At 38.1% G+C, this 18,992-nt stretch overlaps 1 protein-coding gene across 1 annotated transcript in view; it reads left to right on the plus strand.

Annotated features, from left to right (window-relative positions):
• Nucleotides 1-7,336: 7,336 nt before the first annotated feature.
• The window catches only part of LOC131157506 (KH domain-containing protein HEN4), a 29,464-nt gene continuing 17,808 nt past the window's right edge, over nt 7,337-18,992 (plus strand). The window contains exons 1-3 of the mRNA XM_058111714.1: nt 7,337-8,137; nt 16,991-17,425; nt 18,041-18,292. Of these exons, the coding sequence (XP_057967697.1) occupies nt 7,439-8,137; nt 16,991-17,425; nt 18,041-18,292 (1,386 nt within the window). The 5' untranslated portion in view covers nt 7,337-7,438. The remainder of the gene's footprint in view (nt 8,138-16,990; nt 17,426-18,040; nt 18,293-18,992) is intronic.

Here is an 18,992-nt window from a genome sequence, read left to right on the forward strand (position 1 = left end):
TTCTAGTTCTGTTATAATGGGAAATGATGCTTCATGCAAAATAGTTGGAATAGGAAACTTCATAATTAAAAAGTATGATGGTGTTGTAAGAACATTATGTGATGTAAGGCACATATTGGATCTACGAAAGAATTTAATTTCATTAGACACTTTGGATTGTAATGGATTCAGTTACAAGTCTGAAAGTGGGTTAATGAAGGTGTGTAAAGGCGTTCTAACGGTGATGAAGGGGCAGAAGTTAGCGAGAAATATCTACGCATTGCTGGGTACTATAGTTGTAGGTAGAGCTACAGCCATAAATTCTGAGTTAGATAATACTGTTTTGTGGCATATGCGTTTAGGGCATATGAGCGAGCATGGGATAAAGGAACTTCATAAGAAGAATCTTTTGAAGGGTATCAAAACATACATGTTGAATTTTTGTAAGTTTTGTGTTCTTGGGAAAGATAACTGGGTGCAGTTCAAAACAATCACTCACAAGACGGAGGGTATTCTTGACTAGATTCATTCAGATGTTTGGGGGGCGGTGAGAGTAGCATCATGGGGTGGACATATGTACTTCGTGAGTTTTTATCAATGATTACTCATGGAAGGTCTGGGTGTACTTCATGTGGCACAAGTCAAAGACGTTTGCTAGGTTTATATTGTGGAAAGTTGAGGTGGAAAATCAAAATGGGAGGAGAATTAAATGCCTCGAGTTAGATAATGGAATCGAGTACACTGATTCGAGGTTCATAGAGTTTTGCGAGCAGCATGACATATGGAGACATTTCACAGTTCGCTGGACACCACAACAAAATGATGTGGCAGAAAGGTTGAACAAAACTCTACTTGAGAGAGTTTTATGTCTCAAGTTGAATGTAAGGCTAGCAAAGAACTTTTGGGTAGAGGAAGTGAGTATGACATGTTTCTTGGTTAACCAATCACCAAGGGCATCACTAGAGGGGAAAGTTGCAGAGGAGGTATGGATAAGTAATGTGGTAGACTACTCCGGTTTGAGAGTATTTGGTTGTCTAGCCTATGTGCACATTTCTAGTGAGGAGATATCTAAACTTGATGCAAAATCTAGACGTTGCATTTTTTCTGGGATATCAAAAATGTGTGAAAGGGTTTAAGTTATGAGATCTAATGGCAAACAAGGTGGTGATCAGTAGATATGTAATTTTCAATGAGAAAGTGTTGACCCTATGGGTCATATCTCGATTTTGATAATGACAAATACTCAAGTATTTGATGGCTTTCAAGTTTATGTGTAGGTTCTTATTAGCAAGTCCATATTTGATGGCACGTGAAAACTTGAAACCTGGAGACCCTGAAGATTCGTTGATGTTGTAATTTATATTAATTTTAATTCGGGTATGTAATATGTAAGTAGGAATGGTCTGTAATAATTTATGCATATCATGCATGTAGAACTATAAAGCTTAAAGATCATAGAACGACTCTAGGTCCCTACACATCACTTGAAAAGCAAATTACCTTAAATGGACCTTAAGGAACACCCTTCAGTCGACCTTCGGACAATCGATGCCGGATTTTTTCGGTGTCCTAAAAAGGACCTAGAAATGACCCTAAGACACTCACTCATGCATATATATGTTTGGTCATTTGATTAGGGGGTTTGCACAAATTGAAAAGAACCGAAATGTATGAAAATTACATGTTCGATCGATTGTACTCCCATGTACAAAATGCCCCGGTTGACCGAACTAGGACCTAGTTAACTGGTTGGCCACAACCCGATCGACCGAACTCACTTAGTTCATTTGACGTCGGTTGACCGAACCCCCTAGGAGTCAACTTTATTGACCTTTTGGTCGACCGAACATAAATTGTACATCAACGCCCTGGTCGACCGACCAAGGAAGTTCAAAATGTCCCCGGTCGACCGAACCTCGCAAAAGAGAAAAATCACCCTTAGACATACAAGTTCGGTCGACCGAATTCATAGTTCATCTAATGCCTGGTCGACCAAACTTCAAGCACTTCATTCAACCGAACTCGTCTCGGTCAATCGGAGCTCTTGGGTTGCTTGTCCTAAACGATTATATTTTTGATGAAGTCTATATATACCCCCTCATTTAGAATAATTAGTATGAGATTAGCAACATAATTAGTAAAAAACCTCTCAATCTCAAAAACCTATTTTTGCCTATTCCACTCCATATGCTCTCAAACCTTCATTCCCTTGATACATCCTATCTTTGTGAGAGTGTTATATTGTGTTATTGATCAATATAGTTTGCTCATACTCCCATTTGCTTGGTTGTTTATTTGATATTGCTTTTGGGGAGTAAAGCAAAGAGTTATCCCACAGATTTTATTTGATAAATCATGTGTTGGGAAAAACTCATTAGCTTAAAGATCTTAGCATTGTCCTTGCAAGATTCCTTAGAGCTTTATTTGTTTTGTGTGTGCAAAATATTTTACAAAGTTAGATTTCAAACAACTCTTGTGCTAAATACATTTGAGAAAATACTTTTGAGTTCGTTTGAATATTATTGCTAGCATCTTTGAAACAATAATCTAATATTGGGATTTGATATACTTTGCTTAGTTTCAAAGATGAGCTTATGATACACTCTTATTCTTGATTAGATAAAGTCACTATTCTGAGTGTTGATTGCACACATAGAGCATCGAGCTTATAGTTCATACATACTTGAGGTGCATAGATTATACTGTGCGTATTGGGTACATATCTGCTTTAGTTGAGAAGCATAATCACTGTACCGATTATTTTGTGAAAAATACTGTTGTATTTCCAGGCGAGTTTTGAGGGGGCTGTAATCCAGCCCGGTAAGGATTGTGTAAAGGTTGGGGTCCGCCTTGTGAATTTGACCTAGGGCCTTCTCCGCCTCGTAAGGAGAATTTGTAAAGGTTAAGGTCAGCCCTGTGCTAATTGATCTGGTTACAATCAGTGTCGCTCCACTCGTTAAGTGAGCATTAATGGAATCCTTGGGCTTGCGAGTGAGAGGCGGGGATGTAGGCATAGTTGGCCGAACCTCGATAACATTTCATACGTGTTCTTTACATTTTCGCAATTTGTATTTATTGCACATGTATGTTATGGTGTGAATGATGCGCATGATTTAAATTTCCGCATATTATATTTATCGGCGCATTTGGGATTGCATAAAAAGACCCTAGGTTGTGATATTTTGCTAACATCTGGTTTAACCTAGGAATAAGTTTTAAAAATTCCAATTCACCCTCCCCCCCTCTTGGGAATACACCAATTCTAACAAAAAGCCATGGTGAAGCATACTCAGGAGGAAAATGAAGAGAAACATGTGTCATAAAACTAGAGCAGAAATGATCATGTTGTGCAGTTGAAGTTAGAAACTCAAGGCAATGATGATGGTGTTCAGAATGCAAGGAGTTCTAGCTTAGGAAACCAGTAGGATGACAGTATCACTATACATATACCCAGACGCATTATCAAGCCATCACTCAGGTATGAATTTGATGATATGGTGTTTTATGTTCTCATTACCAGTTGCAAAGATCTAACTACTTTTTAAGAGGCAGTGCACAACTAGGAGAAAAGTGAATGGATGGGTGCTATGGTGGAGGAAGTGGAGTTATTGCAAAAGAATCATACGTGGGATTTGGTGGAGCTTCCAGAAGGGAGGAGGCTGATAGGTTGCAAGTGGGTGTATAAGGAGAAGGAAGCAATATAAAAAAAAAAAAAAAAAGAGAAGTTTAAAGTTCGGTTAGTAGCAAAGGGATACTCATAAAAGAAAGGGATTGATTATGATGCTTGTGGTCAGATGCACTTCCATTAGGGTTGTGTTGGGATTAGTGGCGCATTACAGTATGCAATTGGAGCAAATGGACGTAAAAATATCGTTTCTCCATAGTGATTTAGAGGAGTAGATTTACATGGTATAGCCAGAAGGGTTCAGTCAACCCAGACATGAGTACTTGGTTTGTGAACTGAAGAAGTTACTTTACGAGTTGAAACAGTCTCCGAGGTAATTGTACAACATTTTGACTCCTACATGATTCGGATAGGCTACAGGAGGTGTAAGTATGATTGCTGCATGTATATTAAGAGCCTTGATGATGGTTCTCTTATTTTTCTATTACTTTATGTTGATGACATGCTAATTGCTGCGAAGGATACGACTGAGGTAATAAAGAGTTTAACATGAAAGTTGGGTGCAACCAAAAAAATTTTGGTATGGAGATTCATAGGGATAGAACTGTAAGGAGATTGTGGTTATTTCAGGGCAGTTATGTGGAGAAGGTGTTTGATAAGTTTAGCACGACTAATGCAAAATCGGTAAATACACCATTAGTGAATCATTTTAAATTGTCTACCGCTCTGTGCCCAAGGACGGATGATGATATCCGTGACATGTCAAAAGTCCCTTATACTAGTGCAGTGGAGTGTTTAATGTATGCTATGGTATGTACAAGACCGAACTTGGCACAAGCTATCAATGTGGTGAGTAAGTTTCTTTCAAATCTAGGTAGACAACATCAAGATGTCGTCAAGTGGATTTTCATCTACTTACAAGGTATTTCTCACTATGACATCATGTTCGGCAAGCAATAGAGTGATCCGTCAGCTATGAGATATGTTGATATAGATTATGCGGGGGATCTGGATTATAGGAGGTCTACAATAGGGTATGTGTTCACCCTTGTGGGAGGGCCTATTTGTTGGAGGTCTATGGTACAATCTCTGGTTGCATTATCAACAATTGAGTTGGAGTATATGGTAGTCACCGAAGCTGCCAAGGAAGCATTGTGGCTCACATGTTTAGTCAAGGAGCTGGGTATACAACAAGGTAGAGCTCAGTTGCATTGTAACAGTCATAGTGCCATCTATTTGGCAAAGAACTAAGTGTATCATACAAGAACCAAACATATAAATGCGAGGTTCCACAAGATCCAAGAGTTGGTTTCTTCAAGTGAACTTGTGCTTTAGAAAGTTCACACTTATGAGAACGTAACAGATATCTTGATAAAGTCGGTTACCACAGATAAGTTCAAACATTGTTTGGACTTGCTGAATGTCTCCATTTGCTGGATGGGAGGTGGTCCTAACCTATTGTCCCAAGGTGGAGCAGCTGATTATGTTTTCAATTTTCTCTTAAGGGGTGTATATTCACTAAGGTAGATATTGTTGTAATATGTGGTTCATATACTAAGTGGAATACATGTACAAAAGGAAAACATGGTAGAAAACACTGAAATTGACATGCAAAGGGAAATTGTTATCGCTTTCCCTAAAACCGTCGATGGTTTTGCTAGGTGCAGAGAAATAGTTGATTATTTTTTGTGTTGTTACATCGACTCTTTGGTCCTAGCTTCAAACTATCAACGGTATGTTTGAAATCGTCGACGATTTGGCTTGGTTACTCAGCGTTGGTTTTCAAATTTTGAATTGGGAGGTTGGATAGGTTGGGTTTTGGAAGGAAACCTCCGAGAAAGTTATATATACATGTTGTATGATGTAATTCAGTGTCTTTGGACACAAGATAGTAAAAATTCACAACTGTTTTGCTCCTCTAGATGTAGGCATTATCGAACCATGCAATTCTTCGTGTCATTATTTTATTTCTTTCATTATAATCTGTGTGATTGTGTTTTCTGTATATTTCACTATTAAGTGTTACATTGTGAGATTGTTTGTTTCTACTGCCCGTTGATTTACACAATAGACCAATTGATCTGGTCTAGGTTTCAAAACAATGGTCTAGGTTTTTATTCTTGGATTTTAGGTGATTTTGGGAAGTTTTAATTTCATTAATAGAAAATCAACTAAAGTCCAATAACATATATATATATATATATATATATATATATATATGGTTGTCTATTAGAGACTGCAGTAGGCCTTGGGTGGTGACAACTCATCTCTCATTTAATATCCCTTCTTGCCCTTTTTAGGATTTGAGTCATCTAACATATGTCACAAGTTTTAGCCATTAGGATATATCTCCCAAATGACCAATAATATGATTAGTTGTCTACAACGTAAAATGTTTAGACATCCTAACCTACTAACTTGTTTATAGAAAGGGATACGCACCGGGTATCCACGCGTCCGTTTTACGGTCCACATGACTAATCCTGCGCCCCTTGAAGTTGACCCCACAATTCCAAAGGGAGGGTAAATTCAGGAGTCCAGGGGCGGAAACGAGCCCGGGAGGGTTTGAACACTTGACCTCGTGAAAAGTTAATAACACCTGTCCCTCCTAATTTGATATCTACTTTTTATTTCCCAAAATACTTGTATACAGATATTAGTTGAGTAGAAAAGTTAATAACTGTATAAGAAAATATGACTAATCTTATACTTATTTACGCATAATGCACAAATATACATGCTAACTCATCATTAATTCAAAATCACCTATAATTGATGTTCACTTTTTGGTTTCTTAAAGTATTGTTGATTGACATACAAAATATTATAATTGAAATACTAAAGTAACAAATTATATGAGGACATGATACATAATTATATTGTATTTTTCCGAAGTCAATGAAACAATTGAAACATATTAAATTCATAAAGTATGAAATATTCAATTAATAAATGAAAGTTTTCACAAATATTAGTGTGTGAATAAAAAGCCTCACTCACATAACTTTGAACAACTTAAATAAAATAAAAAGTGAACACTAATTATAAGTAGTTTTAAATTAATTATAAGTTAGCTACATATATTTATACATTACATATAAGTAAATTTTTTTTTGATTGCATATATATAAAAATAATTATAAATTAGTTATAAAATTAATAGTATTTTCTTACTTTGTCATTAACTTTTCTATTCAACCAATATTTGTGTAGAATAAATTAGATGTCTAAAATTTGATTAATTAATAATAATAATAATTGAGTTTAAAAAATCAATTTTGTACAGGAAAATAATCTTTGAAATCAATTAAGTTCAAGATAAATAAAATTAAATTATGAAAATATACTAAATCTCGAAAACTTATTTTGTGATGTAGTTTGGGGGCCGGCCACAGTAGAGCAGTGGGGCATAGCGATGCCCTTGCCTGGCTATGGACCTAGCAAACGGGCTGGCCATGCCTGAATTATCATTTCTATGAAATACTTCAAAATGTCCTTTCCATTATTATCTAAAATTAATTATTAACATTAAATAGTGGAATATTAACATTACAGATAAAATATTTTAAAACACACATAAATTATTTTTAGATTTTTAAAATAAAAAATTTCAAATTGAACTTAGTTATTAAAAATTATTTTAAGAATTTTAAAATAGAAAATGCCCACAGCTAGTTTTTTATTTTTATTTTATTATATATATTTTTAATAGTTCTTTCGAAGGCCGCAGCTAGCTTAAAGCTATGGTATGGAGTCTATGGACCCGGCTACCCCACGCGCTCTTGCTTTTTCCATGGCTTTTGTGCTGAGACTGCTACTCCCGTGATTCTTTCCATGGATGCTCAATTCATGCCAACCGAGGCCTCAGCAGCCACCCCCACCGGTGCCGGAAGTAAGCGGCGCCACCACAGTCATCAGCCGGTGCCGCATCATCTCAAGCCCTCCGCCGGAGAAACACTCTTCAGAATCCTCTGCCCAGCGACAAAGACCGGCGGCGTCATCGGCAAGGGCGGGGCCATCATCCGCCAGTTCCGCGAGGAAACCGGCTCCAAAATTCGCATCGATGACGCCGTTCCTGGCTGCGATGAGCGCGTCATCCTCATCCTTGCTCCCGACTCCATCAGGAAAGATAGCTCCTCCACCACCTCTACTACCACCACCGCCACTGCTTCCAATTCTAGTAATAATAATGGCGAAGCTGCTCCGGATGTTCAAGAATCGGCCAGCGCATACACGGGCGCGAGCGAGGACGATGGGTCACCGGCACAGAAGGCTCTGGTTAGGGTTTTTGAAAGAATATTGAGGGTTGATGAGGAGAGGAGTCAGGGCGAGGGGAAAGAGAATAAGGAAGAAGCCGGTATACAGGGGTTAGTGTTGTGTAGGTTGTTGGCTGGGAGTAATCAGGTGGGTTGCGTGCTTGGAAGGGGAGGGAAGATTGTGGAGAAGATTAGGCAGGCAAGTGGAGCACAGGTTAGGATTTTGCCCAAGGATCATATCCCAGCGTGTGCTTCCTCCGGGGATGAGTTGATACAGGTAACGTTTTTTAGTTGATGTTGTCTTTTGTCTTCAATTTGTGCTGTTTGGTTGCTGAGAAAATGCAACAGAACTTGAGAGACCTTAATATCTTCTCCTTTATTTTTAACTATTTGGGCCATTTTCTGAAAAATGTATCAGTAGATTATGTAAGAGCCTGATTTTATGGAAAAAAAACTATATTTATGCTTTATATTGTCATTATTTGAATGCCAAACAAAAAAAAAGCCAAGAGATATACTCTGATGCTCATCGAAGTGAAGCGATTTCTCCATAGTAATTATTTTTTGTTAAATAATGTGTGGTTTTCATTTTAATTGTACATTGCTGTGGTTGCATACGAAAATGTTGTTATTGATATATGGATGCTGAAAAGCTTGAACTATTATATATATATTTTTTCTAGTTTTTGTAGAAAAAGAAGTATACTAAGTGATAAGAATGTACAAAGCAGATGTTAACTCATTGAAGAGCAACAGAAAATAGAAAAAATAAAAAATAAAAAACAAAAAAAAGGAGCTAATACAAGTAGAGAACCATGATTATCGTTGAACCAATATCTGATAAATATCAGCAAAAGCTGTACTACCAAAATGCCTTGCATTGAACACCCACAAGGACGATAAACATATGGTCCGGTCCAAATTGAGACCATATAAAACCCACCATCTTGAAAAATTGAGGCATTTCTCTCCAACCAAATTACTCAAAGAATAGGAAAAATAAACGCCACCACAAAGTCCTGACATGTGTTCCATGACATCTAAAAGCAACCATTAAGGAAGCCTCCAAATAATAAGGGCACACCCAACAGTCTCTCAATAAGCCAAATTTTTTGTTCCATAGACAAGAAGTTGCATGGCGATGCGATAATAAATGAGTATGATCCTTGTTACTACCATGACACATATCACATACATCTAGGACAAAGCCTTGTATTGTCATTGAGCCTGCAACGGTGATAGCCCAATTGAAAATGGCCATCACACAAAAGCCTTTACCTTTGAAGGGACATTAGCTCTCCACAATTTATTGGCAAGGGGAAAGGAAACACCTAAGTTATCCAAAAACCAGAACCTAACACTCCCACAATGATAATAACAAAAAGAGTCTAACAACCCTAGGAGAGAGGAAAGTTCCTCAACCAACCTATGATTAAGGTTACAGTGAAACTGAAATTTGCAAGTTACCTTAGCCAAACAAGAAATGACAAGATAAGGCATTAGGATGCACCGAGAGCCAAAACGTATGGAAAAGCAACAAAAAGCCAAACATCCCCAATCCAAATATCCTTCTAGAATCAAGCCTACACTAATCTTCCCCATATATTTGATGTAAGGGGAGAAAAATGAAGTTACTTGCGGGATGAATTTCCAAGGGTTTACATGCGAAACTCTAGCTATAATATTGGCATCCCACCATTCTCTTGCAAGAAAATTTACCTTTGATAACCCTACGCCAAAGAGAAATAGTTTTCAAAGGAAGCTGCCATAACCACACCAAAGCCATGTTTATAGACACCAAATTGCCGAGACCCAAGCCTCATTCCTCCTTTTCCTTAGGCATACCAAGCCATAGTTTAAAATAGTGGCTGTGACATTTTTTGGGTCCTTGTTGTCGTTACACTGCTAAATTGGCGGGAAGAAAAATCACAGCCGTAGTGGCCCTTCAGATTATTACTGCTATGCAACACCTGCGACAGCCATTATGTAATTGCTATAAGACTGTTATGGCAAAACATGTATATCTTTTAAACGTTTTCTTCTTTTTTTTTTTTTTTTCCCTTTTCATAAATTATTCTTGATAAGCTGTGGGAGGGGGGATTGATTATAATGAGGATGATAATGATATAAACATTATTTTTATAATATTCACAAAAGATGCATTAAGTAAGAATCTGATGTGACATTATTTGGCTAAAAATTATTTATTTGGCGATTTTTCTTTTCTATGCTTTTCAACTTCAGCCTTCTTTTTCTTTTCCAGAATTTTTCGTCAAGTTGCTAGTACTTTAATAATTTAATGATAAAGTTTATGATTATATGTTAGAGTTTTAAAGCTTGGGTTATATTGTATAAATAAAGTTTATGATTATTTATTATAGTTTTAAAGCTTGGGTTATATCGTATAATAATAACTTGTTAGTCTAAATTTATTAGATTTTTATTACTTTAACAAACAAAGTAACAGAACTTGTGTAATTTATTGCATAGTTTGTATGTTTTATGTGCCTAATAAATTATTGCATATTGAATTTTGTTTTATTAATTAACTTATCAAACATATGATTAATGAAAAAGTGAAAAAGTATATATTTAATATTTCTGCCAATATTGGTTACAACAAATGTAAAATTTGTTGTCATCATTAAACAATGTTAGGAAGTTGAACTAAAGGATCCAAAACACACTAGAACTCTTTCTAAGAAGAGTTAAGAGCTTAAAAGATGCAAATATACTAATATGCATTAGATTGTGTGCTTGAAAAAAATTCACTGCCATTACACCAACTATCTGTTACGTAACATCCACTACTCCCGCTTCCCGCTGCACCTGTTACTGTCACATTACGCTACCCACTACTGCTATTTAAAGCTATGGTACCGAAGCAATGTACAATAAATTGGGAACTAGGTGTCCTCTAAGAACAAAGAGCAACAACTAAGATGATTACAATAGAGCTGCCCTCCAATCCTTTGAAGGTTGGACTATGATAAACCTCAAAAATAAAATTTAGAAGAATGAGCCCAAAGAAAGGCAAGAATACCACTCAACCCTGCAACAAACAAGGAGAAATTGTACTGCCCCTGAATGTACTTGCATTCCTCTTAATCCAGAGAGTCAATGAGATAGAAAAGACTGCACCAGTTCATAAAATGCCAAAGATGCACTTCATAAAATGCAGCCCTTTCTACTTGAGCCAAAACCCCAATATGTGACGACTAAGGCGCCACCCAAGCTTCACCAAAGTAAGAGAAGAGAGCATTTCAAAGATAGGTTGCCACCTAACAATGGGGGTAAAGGTGAGCTTTTGTTTGATTGGACTTGAAGCACATCAGGCACATGTTAGGATTGAGAGGCTTGTAGGGCCCTCTTGTCTGTTAACGCATTGTGCAAATTAATCCTGTTCAGTGTCACAGTCCAGATGAATGTCCAGATCTTGATTGGCTCCAAGAAAAAAAAAATGGGAGAAGGGTTTTTTAAGATGTGTAAGACAAAGGATTTTGGAGAAAACCGACTTGATTGAATGGAGCAAAGCAACCTAACACAGTAAGCAAGGTGGAAAGCTCACAAACCTCTCTATCATTGAAGTTCCTAAAATAGTGGAAGTCCCACAAAAGTGAGCCCCCTTAGAAGAAAATAACAGACTGATAGGTGCCTTGTGAAGGATAGAAAGCTTAAGCAAACGAGGCACTGCCATCTCCAAACTCACCTACCCAAACATCCTCCAAAAAATGAACCTTATTGCATTGCCAACTTTGAAGCGGGTGAGAAGAAAAAACTAACGTGCCACATGGGTAACGAACTTCCAGGGGCTTGCATGAGAAATAATGCCACTTCTTCTAGTTCCCGCTTATTTTGATGGAACCCTTATATACTTGTAATCACCTTGTGTCATAGTAATTAATTTCCAAGGGGAACCTCCACAACCATTTACCAATTATAGAGATGGGTACCACATTGCCAAGCCCCAACCCCCATTCAAACTTTGAGTCTTCTAACAATCTCCCAATGGAAATCAAGAAGGAATTGTATGAGGTTATTAATCTTGAAGAGATATCTTGAAAGCAGAAGCCCAAAGCTTTACGGCTCAAAGAGGGGGGACCTTAATACAAAATTCTTTCATTGGACAGCAAATGCTTGCCGTAGAAATAACCCCCTTTTCAGCATTGAAATTGGGGAAGTCACCTTAACCAGGGAAGAGGACTTTAGAAAAGGTATTTGCGATTTTTATAAAGACCTCTACATTGAGTCCGAGTCTTGGAGACCTATAGTGGATGGCATCAATTTCAGATCCCTCAGTTCTTCCACTGCAGAGTGGCTGGAGAGACCTTTTGAAAGAACAAAAGTACTCCAAGCTATTAAAAAGTGCAATGGGGATAAAGCGGCTGGGCCGGATGGTTTCTCCTTGGCTTTCTTTTTAGGCTAGTTGGAGCCTGCTCAAACATGACTTGTTATACATGTTTGAGGAGTTCCATAGATCATGAAAATTCGTCAGTTGCATAAATAACACCTTGTAATTCTTGTTCCAAAGAAAGTTGGGGCTGCTATCATCAAAGATCTCCATCCCATTAGCTTGGTGGGAAGCATTTATAAAATCATTGTCAAAGTACTTGCTGAAAGGTTCAAAAAAGCAATGCCAGAAGTCATTGGTCAATATCAACATGCTTTTGTGGCTGGAAGACAGATTATGGATGCTGCTGTTATTGTTAATGAAGTGGTGGATGACTATCTAAAGGAGGGAAAAAGGGGAATGGTGTGCAAACTGGATATGGAAAAAGCATTTGATCATGTCAATTGGAATTTTCTTCTATCTCCTTAGGAAAATGAGCTTTGGTGTGGTTGGATTGCTCAATGTATCAAAAACCCAAGCTTCTCAGTGCTCATTAGTGGCTGCCCTTCTGATTTCTTTCATTACTCGAGAGGCTTGAGGCAAGGAGATCCCTTGTCCCCCTTTTCTGTTTATTTTGGTCATGGATGTGCTTAGCCTCATGCTGATGAAAGCTATTGAAGGAGGGATCTTTAGAGGTCTCAAGGTGGGCAGAAATGGAAGGATTACAGAAGTTTCCCATTTTCTTTTCACAGATAATACTATTATTTTTTGTGAAGATGATCCCCTCCATATCCTCAACCTCCGCTGCATTTTGTTAGGGTTTGAGGCCATCTTAGGCTTAGAAGTGAACCTTGGCAAAAGTGAGCTTATTCCAATTGGTGAGAACATGGGGGGACTTACCTTGCTAGTCTCTTGGGTTGCAAGATGGGAACCTTTCCCATTAATCACCTCAGTCTCCCACCTGGAGCCAAATTCAAAGATAAAGGAGTTTGAGACCCTATTATTGAAACTTTTGAAAGGAGATTGGTAGGATGGAAAAGAAATATCTTATTAGAAGGAGGCAAACTCATTCTTATCGAAAGCATTTTGACAAATCTTCCTCAGTTGCTAGGAGATTGGAGGGAATTTAGAGAAGATTTCTTTGGGGAAGCTTAGTGGTTAAATACCACTTTGTTAGATGGGGAGTGGTCAAACAACCCATTTATTTAGGAGGTTTGGGGTTGAACTCCCTTCTCACTTTCAGTAAAGTTCTCGTTGGGAAGTGGTTATGGAGGTTCATAAAGGAGAAAGACCACTTTTGGTGGAATATTATTGTTTCGAAATATGGGCTAGAGCACAATGATTGGACAACACACAATGGAAGAGGTCCCTATGGAGTGGGTGTTCGGAAATTCATCAGGAAAGGATGGGATGATATTTTCCAATTTGTGACATTTGAAGTGGTGAATGGGGCCAATGTTTACTTTTGGCATGATTTATGGTGCGAGAATTGTAATCATAGAGCTGCATTTCCTTCCATCTACAACTTGGCTTGTGATAGAAATGCCCTTCTCAGTCATCATCTCCAAATCATTGATTAGGAAATTTTCTAGGACATTCCTTTTACAAGGAATGTGGTAGATTGGGAGCTTCACACTCTCTGAATTGTACAGATTTCTATATAATTTCTGTCATCAAAACATCCTGAATGAGCTAAAATGGACTTTGGACAAAAATGGAGTTTTCTCTGTTAAATCTTTTTATAAGTAGTTCTCACTGTTGGGAACAAATTAGCAATAACTCCCCTTGGATTCTGATTTGGAGGACAGCAGCCCCTTTAAGGTTGCCTTTTTTTGCTTGAGAGTTTGTACATGGAAATATTTTAACCCTCGACAGTCGGCAGAAAAGAGGGCTTACATTCACAAATCGGTGTTTTCTTTGTATGGCTGATGCAGGATCAGTCGACTACATTTTTCTCCACTGTCCCTAGACAAGGAACATGTGGAATTTGGCTCTTTCCTTGACTGGGCAGCAGTGGGTTATGGCAAATTCAGTTGGAGGGAAGATTTGGGCTTGGAATGGCATCAGAGCCACAAAGGAGAAGTGAAATGCTTTGAACCTCATCCCTCTCACCATCTTTTGGTGGGCTTGGAAAGAAAGAATTAAGAGAGCCTTCACTTTGCTTCAGACCTGCACAGCCCAATGGATGACTGCTATCTCCAACTGGCTCAGCGGGAACATTGTTAATGACCATTTTGTAACCCTTGATGTTTGCGACACTCTACAGGGTGGTTGATGTTTTGTACCACAGGTTGGCATCCCCTTGATGCCTTAAAATAATAATATGTTTTCTTTTTGTTGATTAAAAAAAAATTCTCCTAGCTAACAAGACAGTCTTGTTTACCCTCCCCCAAAATCTGGCAAGAGGAAATCACACATCAGCTCTCTAGAGCCCTGCATTCTAGGGCAGTCTAAAAAGTGAAAGGAAGTAAATAGGGATGTTGGAAAGTGAGGCACAACCCCCAAGAGACAAATATGCTCTGCTCCACCCTCGAATCTCCTGCTTGCCCTCTCAATCACGGGATCTCAAAAGGCCACAAAGTTTGGATTGCCCCCAAGAGAGAGACGAAGATAATAAAGGCCACTTGAGGGGAATGCAACCTGTCAGGTTCTTGAAATCCTCTAAGTCCGCACCCCACAGACTGATACCTAGTCATCCCACTTGTGGACAAGTTAATCTTTAAACTCTAGATCTTTTTAGAAGAATTTTTAACAAGATAATGACCTCATGGGATTTTTCAGCATTGTCCTCAAGAACATTATAATATCATCAGAAATTGAAGATCAAACACCTCCACTTCCTCCCTCCCAGCACAAAGACCTCTAAAATACCCCCAAACCTTGGGCATGCATAAGCATCCTCGGGATAACAAAAAAGGAGACAATGAGACCCCTTGCCTAAGCTCCTAAGTAGCCTAAACCACTCCTTTGGTTGACCATGACACTCAGTGACAAATTGGTTGAGCTTAGGCAACCTTTGATCCATTTTCTCTACACCTCCTCAAAACCTCTCCTCACGTTTTGCTAATTTATCATGTCATAAGTTTTCTCAAAATCTTTTCTAAGTAAAAGGCCACTCCTCCACAACCATTTCCATGAAGCCTTGGCATGCTATAATTTAAGAGAAGCAAGGATGGATTGTGTGAGAAGTACACATGTTTGAGAGTAACAAAAATAGCGATGTCCCTCTTCACTAATAAAATATGCAAGCCCTCAAAATTTTGTACTTGAATGGGTTATTAGGAAGTAAGTGGGGCATTCATATTAGTGAAATCATGCAATCCCTATTTGATTGTGAGTCTGTGACCCAATCCTTTGAGATAATCATGTCAACATATGACCATTGACATGACCTTTTCGCTGGCTAAAGTTCCAAGATTTGAAAGGCTTTTCATCCATACTAGAAAGCAAATCTCATCTTCATTAGACTGCACTATGTATACTTCTCATCTGCCCGTCTTTCCTTTTATTAATGATGGCACACCTGTCTTGGGTTTCCTCCCTTGTATTTCTCTTCAAAACCTCTCCATTTAATTGGAAAGTGGTTTATTCTTCCGCACCTTTTTTACGACTTAAACTGTGGCGAATGAGTGGCTGTGTTTGATTTTGGTTCCTTCTTGTTGGGGAGAACATGATGGGAAAAGTCTGGGAGAAAATGCATTTGTCATGTAATGAATCATACCATTCTTCTGCACTAGTTCAAGTAGCCTTCTTAGTATGGACAAAATGTTATGCCTAAGTTCATTTGCGTTGGATTGAAAATTGTAAGCTCTTTCTATCTTGACTGGTGAGGGGTTGAGGAGGGAAATAGAATAATGAGTTTCTAGGGTTTGTAACCCCAATAGAGAACTCAAATCTGGATTTTTTGTTGGAAAAAAAATCTGAGAGAAATAGTAAGAGCCATTCTTTAGGTTGCAAAATAATCCAAATAGAAAAAAAGGGCAGCCCAGTGTACAAAGCTCTCGCGTATGCGGGTTCTAGGGAAGGGGCAGAGGGTCTATAGCCTGCAGCCTCACCTTGCATTTTTGCAAGAGGCTGTTTCCATGCCTTGAACCCGTGATCTCCAGGTCACACAACGACAACTTTACCATTGCGCCTAGGCTAATCCAAGTACAATAGTTTATATGTTTCAATTCCGTAACACTTAGTGTTTCTATATTTTGAGTTCAAGTAAGAGCCATTCTTTGGGTTGCAATTACTACATTTAAGATCAATTAAATCTGGAAGATAATACACAAAATAGATGAGGAGTATGGTTGTGCTTTGCTAGGTTCATTTTCAAACTAATTAACTAAATATAGACAAACATAAAAGCCGTGTTTGGCGGGTAAATAAGTTTCAGATTTATAAATTTTGTGAATATCTGAAAAAGAAAAGAAAACAGTAATTATTTTAGCTAATGGTTCCACATGTCAGATGGTGCAACTTCTTGAATAGATATTTCAATTTATTATGTTCCTTCCTGCTTTGCTGCCATGGAGCGTGCATGTATCATTTAGAATTGTTTGTGCTGAATGATATGAGTAATGAGTTTTGTTATGGTACTTGGGTGGCAACCCTTGGCGCCTTTGAATGAATTTTACTTATATAAAATGTGAGTTACGTTCTAAAACACTCATTTAGTTGATAAATTCAATATATTTTACTTTTGTGAAATCCCCCTCTGACCATTTTTCTATAAGACTTTGTGCATCATTTGCATTTTTAAAGTCATGCTTTGTTCGTATTATGCTTATTGTGTTCTGTGGGTCTGAAATGCAGATAACAGGAAACTTCCCAGCAGTAAAGAAGGCACTCCTGTCTGTTTCAAGTTGTCTTCAAGATAACTCTAGAGTAGATGTAGCTACTTCTGCTGCTATGAAATCATCGGGGGCAGCCCTTCATGGAACTGGTATGCCTGCACTGGTGGACCCATTTCCTCAACGTAATTATGGAGCTAGTCTCCAGTCTACAGATTACCGTTCCAGGGTTTATTCTTCTACTCCAGGGCCTGAGAATTTTGTATCCAACTACAGAATGGCAGTGGAGGATGAGGTTGTATTTAGGTTATTATGTCAAGTGGACAAAGTTGGCAGTTTGATAGGGAAAGGTGGATCTGTTATACGGGCTTTGCAAAGTGAGACTGGTGCTTCTATCAAGATTGCTGATGCCGCACCTGATGCAGATGAGCGGGTGGTTGTGATATCTGCACGAGAGGCATGCGAACCTTCCTGTACCTTTGAATAATAGTCCTATAGTTGGAGAGCTGCAGCATTCTTGCATATGTGGTAATCAGGGAGCTTTTGTGTTAGATTGCTCATGCATGAAAATGACAGACCTCTGAATCAAATTCCTGCACATTTGTTATGTGTATTCTGGATCTGGATTCAGGACCCATCAATGAATAGCCTTCCTAGCAGACTAGATTAGCAAAAGCAGCTCAATTGTAGGACTGTTGACCATGTGATGTGTTCTTATTTCTGAAAACTCTACAGAAACCTTTTCTCTTATGCATAAGTTCATTGCTTTGAGTTTTTCGGAATCATCGTTATAAAGATTCCTCTTATGCATGAGTTCATTGGTCATTTTTTAGATCATGTGGGGGTTTACACCCATTATCCAAATATTAGTTATTCAATGAAGGCTATGCCTGCTGGACTATCAACCATTTTTGTTCTTGGTACAATCAAACTAAAGAAGAAAACCAAACGCTGCCATATTATGTCATTGCACGTCATTACAATGCTTATATATCCTAGAAAATTCTCTGCTAGATTTTGTATGAAATATTTAGTTGTCTGCTTCTTATATTTTGTGTTTTGATTGTTGCAGAATTCAGAGCAAAACCGTTCTCCAGCACAAGATGCTGTTATTCGCGTTCATTGTCGAATCGCTGAGGTTGGGTTTGAACCTGGTGCTGCAGTTGTTGCTAGGCTTCTTGTACATGCACAACAGATAGGTTGTTTATTGGGTAAGGGTGGTTTCATTATTGCTGAAATGAGAAGAGCTACAGGTGCTAGTATACGTATCTTTGCAAAGGAACAAGTCCCAAAGAGTGGTGCTCTGAATGACGAAGTTGTGCAGGTATATTGATAATTTTGGACCTAAATTGACTGCTATGCTTTGTGATATCCTTTCAATGTTTAGTGTTCAAACATACTCTATCTAAAAGATATTCTCTGTTTCACTAGGTTGCTTATCTGGGATCAATTGAATGAGTGTTAGTTATTCTACTTTTTTCATAAGTAAACATATGGTTAAAATCAATAGAACACAGATGCTTGGAATAAGAACTTGTCCCCTTTGACCCTGCTCCCTTGTTGCCTTCCCATTGTTGAGTAGATAAATCCGTCTCCCTTCTGATTGTAGTAAGTTCAATTGCCTGGTCAAGCTTAAATTAATGTGATGTTGCATACATGGAAATTCTCTTTTGTGTTTTCTTTTCTTTGTTATTTTTATTTTGGCTGATTTAGGAGGATCTGTTCTCCTTTTGTACTTTTTCTTCTTTCCTCCTCAATAGAATGCTTTATTTATTTATTTTGTGTCAGCGAAAACATTTTATTAGAGAAAGATTTGGCATCAAGAAGATGCCTCTCATGTACAACATAGACAACAAAAAACTAAAATAATACACTTCAGGGAATCAAGAATAACAGGGAAGTCCCTCTCAGGCATCCCACTATGCCAACTAGTGATCATAGAATTCCAGTTATCTTTGACAGCCTGCAAAGATGAGACTGTCCCATTGAAAGCCCTTCTATTCCTTTCTTTCTGGATCGCCCTA

This window comes from Malania oleifera, chromosome 6, assembly GCF_029873635.1.
Source record: "Malania oleifera isolate guangnan ecotype guangnan chromosome 6, ASM2987363v1, whole genome shotgun sequence".
NCBI lineage: Eukaryota > Viridiplantae > Streptophyta > Magnoliopsida > Santalales > Ximeniaceae > Malania > Malania oleifera.